General features: G+C 35.8%; 1 protein-coding gene across 1 annotated transcript; it reads left to right on the top strand.

Annotated features, from left to right (window-relative positions):
• The first annotated feature begins 3,114 nt into the window (after nt 1–3,114).
• On the top strand, nt 3,115–6,614 carry LOC143601043 (uncharacterized). The gene is made up of 6 exons (XM_077078552.1): nt 3,115–3,258; nt 3,326–3,465; nt 4,125–4,477; nt 4,908–5,004; nt 5,079–5,366; nt 5,455–6,614. Exons 1-6 carry the CDS (start codon nt 3,126–3,128, stop codon nt 6,445–6,447), a joined length of 2,004 nt encoding a protein of 667 aa, XP_076934667.1. The 5' UTR covers nt 3,115–3,125; the 3' UTR covers nt 6,448–6,614.
• Nucleotides 6,615–9,665: the final 3,051 nt, after the last annotated feature.

A 9,665-nucleotide genomic window follows, 5' to 3' on the forward strand; every position in this document is an offset into this window, starting at 1 on the left:
GCATCTCTTTCATATCATTTCACATGATATAAAGAGTGGCTATGTAGTTGTCATCTAGTTCTGCAATCTCGCCACTCAAATGTTCAATTTTTTGTAGCGATTCGTTGACATGCTCTTTAAAGATGTCGAATTCTACCCAAAGAGCGTCAACATGGTTTTGTACTCGACTATTGACGTCTTGACATCTTCGATAAGATTCTCCATGCTCGCTATGATTTCCTTTGCAGATTTTTTACCCTTCTTGGTCTCTTCTCAAGTAACGAGGACAATGCCTTCAGGTTTTGATTCAGATGCCATCCCAATGAATCGACGTGCTCTGATACCAAATGTCACGAAGTTATCTTTTTGACTCGCGTGCGGCCTTAGAACTTGATCTAAGTAAGCCTTGGTGGTCGGGTTTATAGTGTTAGAAACGGAAGTCTTAGAAAGAAGTGTCGGTTCATGTAACCACGAGAGTTGGTTCTTGTATTTCAACAAGAGAATGATTCTTGTAGTACTTGAAACAAGTATACAAGAAAGATGGTTTATATTGTTAGGAATATAAGAGTACAAGGCTTTGATTGTTACAAGTAATTCTTGGGTGATCTCAAATAAAACCCCATATCACCTATTTATACTACTAAATTATTCCATACAAAAGATCTAGGTTTGATTTCTAGAGATTTTCTACATCTTGAAGCTTCTTCGTTGGACTAAAAACTGTCTTGGTTCTTTCGGGTTGATGTAGTATGTACTAGGTTGTTCCGGAGAGCTCTAGAGGGTACCGGGCTGTTCCACACGGATCTGAGTTGTTCCAGAGAGTGTCGGGTTGTTCCAGATAGGGATGGGCATGGGATAGTACATGTATCTGTACCTGTACCTGTACCCGATTGTACTCGTACCAATAATCAATAAAAACACGTACCAATACTCCTACCAAATTTTTCGGTATGGTATGTATACGGGTATTGGTATAGGTATTTCGGTACAGTTATCGTTTTTGTACCACTTTGCTTTTTATTTCCAAATCTTCGACGATCTTGAAACCGGTACCGGTATGAGTAACAAACAACCTTAATTAGTCCGAGTATCGGTACTTTCACAGGTACGTGACGGGTACCAAATTAGTACATGTACCATATTGGCCGTCGATTTAATGATAAGATAGTATTGAAGAACCCTAATTCGGTCGCCGACTTTAAGTTATTTATTTGTTGGTTCGAGTCTTGGATGTTATATTATTTAGTTTTGAAGAAACGTTCGGTACTTGTTCAATAATAACATGGTTGGAGATTTATTTTCTATATTAAATATGTAGAATCCCAATTAAACCTTTATATACTCCAAACAGGTACAAAATACCAAATGTACCCGTACATGTACCCGATTGTACCTGTACCAAAATTCAACAAAAATGAGTACCAATACCAGTATCGAATAAGCTAAATCGATACGGGTACGAGTACGGGTATTTGGGACAAAATGCTCATCCCTAGGTCCGGATAGTTCCAGAGAGTGTCGGGCTATTCTGGATAGTTCCAGAGAGAGGCGAGCTATTTTGGATAGTTCCGGAGTGTACCGGGTTGTTCCAGATAGTTCCAAAGAGGGTCGGGCTGTTCTAAATTGTTCTAGAGTCTTTCGGGCTGCTCTAGTTTGTTCTGGATTGTTCCGGACAGCCCTAATGCTTATTTAGGGTTCCGAATGATCCGGATGACGCGAAAATGTTGTGTAATTTGGTGGTGTGTGACACTAAGCTTTAAATTTATAAAGTATGAACTAAATACAATTACACATAACAAAACAATAATAAAAATTAACTTGTGACTTGATTGATAGCATTGCATGCAATAACAAGCAATTGGTGTGTTGAACTCCTGAAACAATACAAAAATCCCCATATCGTTCTCCAATCTATCTTTTCTATATTCTTTATGTTTTTTTTTTCAATTATTAACCGATAGGCTTCCACTTATACCTCCTTCTATGGAAGTTGTTATCCTTGATTTGGAGTTTTGTTAAGACGGTATTTTGTTACAAAAACTTTAAGAGTGTGCACATTTGCTAGTTTAAAAACTCAGAACTCTGAAGAGGGACAAAGTAGCGAGCCAATTTGAATAGCTATAAAATCTTATAATTAGTATTCTGGTAAACTAATTGCCATGGGAGTTTAAACGTGTCAAGACTTAAAGAAAAGCTTGTTAGGAAAAACTTAAATGAATTTTCACATAGTTTCAAAAAATGAGGTACATACGACTAGCCATTCTTTGCTCGTAACTTTATGCCTTTACTCTTTATATACATTAGCATTGTATTCGTGAGTTTCACTTATGGGGAGAAAGGAAAGGAATGGAGATAATATGTGTTCCTAAGTTTTTAATGGAGAGAGATAATTTTGATGTGTTCTAGATATTCATTTAAAAGAAGAAAAGGAAAGTAGTTTGTTTTAAAGAGTAAAATGTGATAGATACATTTCCTTCCAATTTGGAAGGAATTTAAAAGAAAAAAAGAGAGAAAGGAAAGGGAAGAGAAAGGAAAATGATTCTTTTCATTTCTTTTCTTTAATTAAATGAACTCGCGAACACAACTAGAGGTGGGGGAAAACCGGTTTGGGCTTGATAAACAGGTTTCTAACCGACTCAAAATCACAAAAAAATTGATTTGTTCCAAACCAATTACAACCTGACCCTACTCGGCAATTTGGATACCGATCCACCCTCTCATGGCCCAAAATGGGTTGTAACCCAACCTGATAACACAAAAACCTGGGTATAAACCGATTAAACCGTCGGTCTCTGTACCCACACCGATTTGTATGGGTTGGAATATTTTGTACCAAACCGGTTTATAACCTGTACTGGTTTGGGCCAAACCGATTTTGACCTGCCTTTGACCGACCTGATTTGACTTGAAACCCGAACCGAATTGGATTATGGTTGAGCAAATGCAAGAAACCAGACCAACACGAATCTTGCTCACCCAACCTTTGGATAAATAAACATATATTGTGAACACAACACTTAAGTCCTTTCTTTCTCCAATGAACTTAGTAAAGTAAACCTTTTGGGCTTTTAGGCCCAAAGATTTCCCGAAATCCCAGAATATCCGACTTGTCTTCCGGACCACCAACTCACTGAACCACAAAACAAATGGCTCCGAAGTCGAAACCGAAACCGGCAGCCGCGCCGGCGCCTGCAATCGCCATCGAAGATCTCTTCACAACTCTTAATCGTCACATACAGAGATCAGATTACGAACAAGCCGTCAAAGTTGCAGATCAAGGTCAATTAATTAATTAAAGATTTATTATCATTATTCAATTTGTAACTTATAAAATGTTATTTTACAGTTCTGTCAGTTGCTCCTGGTGACGAAGATGCAATTCGGTGTAAGATTGTGTCTCAAATTAAGGCCGATAATATCGATGATGCGGTTTCAACTATTGTTGCCTTGTCCAACAAGTATCCGTTCGATTTTGGGTTTTATAAGGTAAACAATGATATAATCGGTATTAAATGTGTGAAATTGTTTGATCAGGTTTATCAGTTGTGTGAAATGTTTAGTTAAGGAGCTGTTAATTGCTATGTGATTAGTCTCATTTGATGGATGATAGGCAGTTGTGAGCTTCCAGGGCTTGGATTATGTTCTGTATGATTGTGTTTGATGCTTTTAAATGAATGTATGTTAACAGTGTTATATGCATACATGTAGGGATGTGCGATGTTCGGTTTGGTAACCTCAACCGAAACCCAAGTCATTGGTTAATTTATTTTATTAATGAATCAGTTTTCAGTTAAGTGGTTCGGTTTTTGGTTCGGTTAATAACCAAAATGAAACTTGGTCGAAGATTTTCATGAAGTTAAGGTGTAATTACAAGAAATGGAGGTATAAATATATAAGGTTTAGGTATAAATTCAAGAAGTGGAGGTATAAATACATGAAATAGAGCTATAAAACATGAAGTGTATAAAAGCTAGGAATATATGAAAATATGAAAATAAATTGATGCTGATTCTCAGTTTGATAATTTCAGTTTGGTTACATCATTTTTTGGTTAGTTCTGGTTCGGTTATTGCTCACCCCAACATACATGTATGTCTGTGAAGTCTAACATCTGTTGATGCATTTACATTTTTCTCTATAAACAGGCCTACTGTCTATACAGACAAAATAAGTTAGATGAAGCTTTGGAGTCCTTAAAGGACTTAGAAAAGGACACTGCAACAATGTTGTTAGAATCACAGATTCTGTTTCGACAAGGAAAGATGGATGCTTCGGTGGACATATATCAGAAGCTCCAGAAATCAAAAGTGGAGTCACTGGAGATAAATCTTGTTGCGGGTTTGGTTTCAGCTGGTAGGGCTTCAGAAGTTCAAGGAGTGATGGATGCCATGAGAGTTAAAGCAACCAGCAGCTTTGAGTTGGCTTATAATACTGCTTGTTCATTGCTTGAAAGGAACAAGTTTTCAGATGCTGAGCAACTCCTGCTTTCAGCTCGAAGGTAAATTTTGTTGAAAAATAAATTTATTTACTAGTCTGAGAAAAAAGATTGTTTAAAATGTATATATAAGAATTGTTGTTAAATGTGACATGGCAGGTGTATATACAGTTATACACCAAAGGGTGAATTTTATATATCTCATTCTTAAGCATAAAAAGTACATATTGACCCAACCTAACAGCATAATGTTATATATATCCAGTCTAAATTTTAAAACTTTCATATACGTCCAGATAGTTATTTTAATTATAACTAAAACATTAGTTAGAAACTGTTGTTCATCAAACCCTCTTTTGCCTAAGCGAGCTACAACGAAAGATCACAACTTCTAAGATTATTGTTTATTGGTCTCTCTTTACAAACATATAAACTTGCTTTAGGACACAAATGTAAAATATAGATCACAAGACTAAATATAAATTTCTGACAGAATCGGTCAGGAGACATTGATGGATGAAAATATAGCTGATGATGAGATAGAGATCGAGCTGGCACCCATAGCTGTGCAGCTGGCCTATGTGCAGCAGGTAATAAACAGCCTATAAATTTCTTAATTATCATACTTGCTGCTATCTTAACCTAAATTATCTTTTTATTTCAGTTGTTGGGAAACAGACAAGAAGCCATTGCATCTTACACAGACCTTATCAAGCGAAACCTGCCTGATGAACCATCAAATGCAGTAGCTATAAACAATCTAATAGCATTGAAAGGTCCTAAAGATATAACCGATGGCTTAAAGAAGCTTGATCGTTTAATACAAAAAAATAGTGGAGATAAAAGCTTCCAGCTTGTTCCTGGTTTAGAGTTGAAACTTTCACCAAAACAGAAGGAATCGATCTACATTAATCGGATGCTGTTGCTTCTTCATTCTAATAAGATAGATCAGGTCATTATCATAGTTAATTTTATTATTTTTTTTAGTATCTTTCTTTTTATTAAATCTTCTCAAAGTTTTGATCATTTAAATTCTACAGGCTCGCGAACTAGCTGATGCGTTGCCACAAATGTTTCCTAACAGTGTGACACCTGTACTTCTTCAAGCTGCTGTATTTGTGAGAGAAAACAAAGCGGGAAAAGCTGAAGAATTGTTAGGGAAATATGCAGAAAAATTCCCTGAAAAATCAAAAATAGCTTTACTAGCTAGGGCACAGATTGCAGCAGCGGCAGGGCATCCTCAAGTTGCATCAGAATCTTTATTAAAAATACCTGATATTCAGCACATGCCTGCAACTCTTGCAACTCTCGTTGCTCTAAAAGAACGATCTGGTGACATTGATGGTGCTAATGCTTTGTTTGACTCTGCTATTACTTACTGGTCAAACGCGATGACCGAAGATAATAACAATCTGAGTGTTATTATGCAAGAGGCTGCTGCTTTCAAGCTCAAACATGGGCAAAAAGAGGAAGCTTTAAAACTCTTTGAGAAGCTTGTGAAAAGCCATAATAGTATTGAGGCTTTAGTAGGACTGATACAAACTGCTGCTAATACCGATGTTGAAAAGGCGGAAACTTATGAGAAGAAACTGAAACCACTTCCTGGTTTGGCATCTATCGATGTTAACGCTTTGGAGAAAACATCTGGTGCAAAGCATGTTGAAAATGGGCACCACTTGGGGAATAATAATATTGAACCTGAAACCAAAGTTAGCAAGGAGAAAGCAAAGAAGAAAAGGAAGAGAAAGCCTAAGTACCCGAAAGGGTTTGACCCGGCCAACCCGGGTCCACCACCGGATCCGGAGAGATGGTTACCTAAAAGAGAGAGGTCTAGCTATAGGCCCAAGAGGAAAGACAAACGTGCTGCTCAGATTAGAGGGTCTCAGGGTGCGGTGGCTAAAGAAGCCTCTAGTTCTAATTCTGGAAACGTGAAATCCAACCAACCATCAAACGCGAAAGGATCTTCTAATAGTGAAGCTGCAGTGCAACCGAAGGCTTCTTCTAAGTCTTCCAAGAAGAAATCCAGAAGGTGAGGTAAGCTTTGAAATTTTGTATTGTTAAGACCAAAAAGGATTTTTAATTGAAGGGTGTGTTTAAGTTGTTGACTCTAGTCATGAATGAGTCAAATACAGGAGATTTTACTTTGTTTAATGACTTATGCTGTATTACTGTTTCATTGCATTATTTATTAGTGTTTTAAATTTTAATGAACATAAAATGCAAGTGCTTGAAACCATTATGTCACTTTTGGATCAGTTAGGTCCTTCAGTGAACCTTGAATCGGTGTTATTCTTCCTTCTTGGACGGATACTTGTTTGATTGGCATTGGCTTTGCCACGATGATAATTTATTTTGCTGTGTGAATAATCTTGTTTTAAACTGGTTTTTATGATTTCATGATTGTTGAGGTTTAAACTAGGGCTGTTCGTGGCCTTGTTTTTGTCAAAATGTCTGGGCAGAACCGCCAAATGCGGTTTAGGACATGAGAGACCATACTGGCTAGAGGCTGGGTTGGCGATCGGTTTTGTACTCATTTCGCGTTTTAACAGTTCTAACCAACTGTTTTTTTTTTGTTTTTCTGCATGATCATTAGTTTGTAATTAAAAAAATAAATAAATTTTAAAGATAATTTATGATTATACATAACTGCTATATATATATACATAACTGCTATATATTCAGGGGGTGTTTGGGATTCCTTATTTAGCCTCCTTATAACTTTTCGTTAAGTTAATAAGTTACAAAAGTGTAACTTATGGAACTTTTCCTCTCACAATATAAGCAATCCCAAACACCTTATTATTTTTCCAAAAGTTTATAAGTTATAAGTTGGTGAAAATAAGCAAAATCCCAAACACCCCCTCAAAGTTGTAAAGATATATAGATAATGCCAGTTGTCCTATTCCAACTTTCAAACCGTACCATACTGTTAAATCGCGTAAATCAACTGTTTGGATTCCAGAACGGCCAAACTGGCCATCTTGCTGGTGATTCTTTCAAATTTCAATAATTTTTGTACACCTCTACGGAAAACCTTTAGTAGGAACCTTGCTTTTAAATAGAATTACAGTCTGTGCGGCTAAGATTGCTGCTGCAAGCAACAATCAAAGAACATGTAGGCATTATTAAGTCTCGATAAAGGAGGCTTCCCTTATAAATATTTTGGATTTTATCTAGTTGTTTTTGGGTTTTCTCCAAAAGAAGTTATTATCAGCCCTGCCAAATGAAAGCAAATGAAGAACCACACATCGTAATCTAATCATATTCAGCTGTTTAATTTAGATATATATTATTCAGCTGTTTTTGCTTTTTAATTTTGATATGCATACAAATGACTGAAATATTTGTGATGAAGTAGCAACAACGTATCGTATCGGTAGTAGTAGCAACTGATTAGTAGAAGTAGCAATTGTGGCACATGGCAATGCAGTCAGTGGCAACTGTGGATCAATAATGACAACTCATTCTTCAATTACTAGTAGCAACCAATGTAACCTATATAAAGGATGGACTCATTTGACCATATCAGAAGATAATAAATATTATAACAAATGGATTTTCACATAAATTCATATTCAGTCGTTTGAAATACTCTTTTTGTATCGTTTGATTATTGATTTCTTTTACGCATGAAATACTTTAATTTGATAATTAACTTATACACGAAATCCAAAACATACAAAGCGGTAGATTGGTGTTAGATGAAATACAGCCAAATTAGTCACATTTTGGGGATGTATTAACGGGTAGAGAGAGTACCAAAACCTTGTTAAGATAACGTCAAAATAGAGGGACATTGGGTTAAAAGTGACAACGTTTGGCGGGATTTACAAGCATTTGAAGAGCCATGGAAGAGGTACAAAACCTAAGATACAAATCACTAAAACCAGCACTTTGAAAATCGACATTTTGGAAGTGTTGAAAACCGGCATTTTGAAACGGTTGCGACCTTGTGTTCTGACTTCTGAAAAGGTGAGAATCCAGCATTTTGAGTTTGTAGGAGATTAGTATTCTGCCCAAAGAATCATCGTTTAGTAGTTGCATAGATGGGATATTGCCGTCCATGGTTTTGAGATAAATATTTTACTGAGTTTTAATATTGAGATGTGTGTGTTGACTGTTAAAATATTTGAAAGTAAAATCTATTTATAGTTTAAAATAACTAAAAATGATTTTTTTTTTTTTAAAAAGAGAGTTCATTTATTTATTTTATTAGAGCCCTGTTGGAAGCCATTTACATGATTTCATTTTCTTTACATTACCCTATTGTTATTATTCCAGACGGGCTCACAAACAAACAAAATCATATGAGCCCTCTAATGAGATAGTCCGACCATGCAAGCATCCGAAAGTGTCTGAAATGGAGCTTTAATATACTAGTAATGTCATGTCAAGTGTTATGAGTTATATCGGTGATACACCACCTGATGAGTCTTATTCTGCTTAGTGTTACGCTATATTGCTATAAGTTCGGTCATGCCTTAAAAAATCAATATAAACACAACAAAAAAAATAGTTACATCAGCGAGAGCTTCTTAAAATCGGTTGTTAATTTAATCAGTAGAGTTATATATTTCTTTAACAAAGCTCATATACCAGATAACTTGTATTCAGGTACTGTGAATAAGTCCATAAGAGTAATGCCCTTATCTTTAACATGTCAAATTAATCTTAATAAAAAGGTCAAATGTCTTATAATAGGAATCATCCTGGTATGATATTAGTCCACAAATGCTCGTACAATATTTACAAATTATTTCTTTCTAAACTAGCAGCTAAGCCAGCCAACACAACCTACCTATGCCTGTCTCGGGTTAGACTTAAGCAACCAACCACTCGTAAAGCTAAGCAGAAACACGATGATTTGAATACTTATCATTAACAAAACATAACTCAAATCACTATATCTGCTAGTCCAACCATAAATATGGTAAAAGGGGCGTGTGTGCTTCTAAAGAATTTTTATTATTAACACACAAAAAAAACAATGCATACCCATCATATACAACTACTCTAAATAGAGAGAAAAAAAAACTCACTGTAAACATTTATACTACTAAAAACAAGTCAGAGAGGAGTTGCAAGAAATAGAATTCATAAAATGCTACAGATTTACACTTCTGTAAGATTTTGCGTTTAATATCAAGAGAGACGGGGGTAAAAACGGCAATTTACCCCACCACCCCATGAAAAGATAACTCATTTTATAGGTGGTGGTTTCTTAGTTTCATGGAAAAAGAGTTATACCATT

This window comes from Bidens hawaiensis, unplaced genomic scaffold, assembly GCF_021521415.1.
Source record: "Bidens hawaiensis isolate Kalapana, Puna unplaced genomic scaffold, B.hawaiensis_p1.1 tig00055251_1, whole genome shotgun sequence".
Lineage (NCBI taxonomy): Eukaryota > Viridiplantae > Streptophyta > Magnoliopsida > Asterales > Asteraceae > Bidens > Bidens hawaiensis.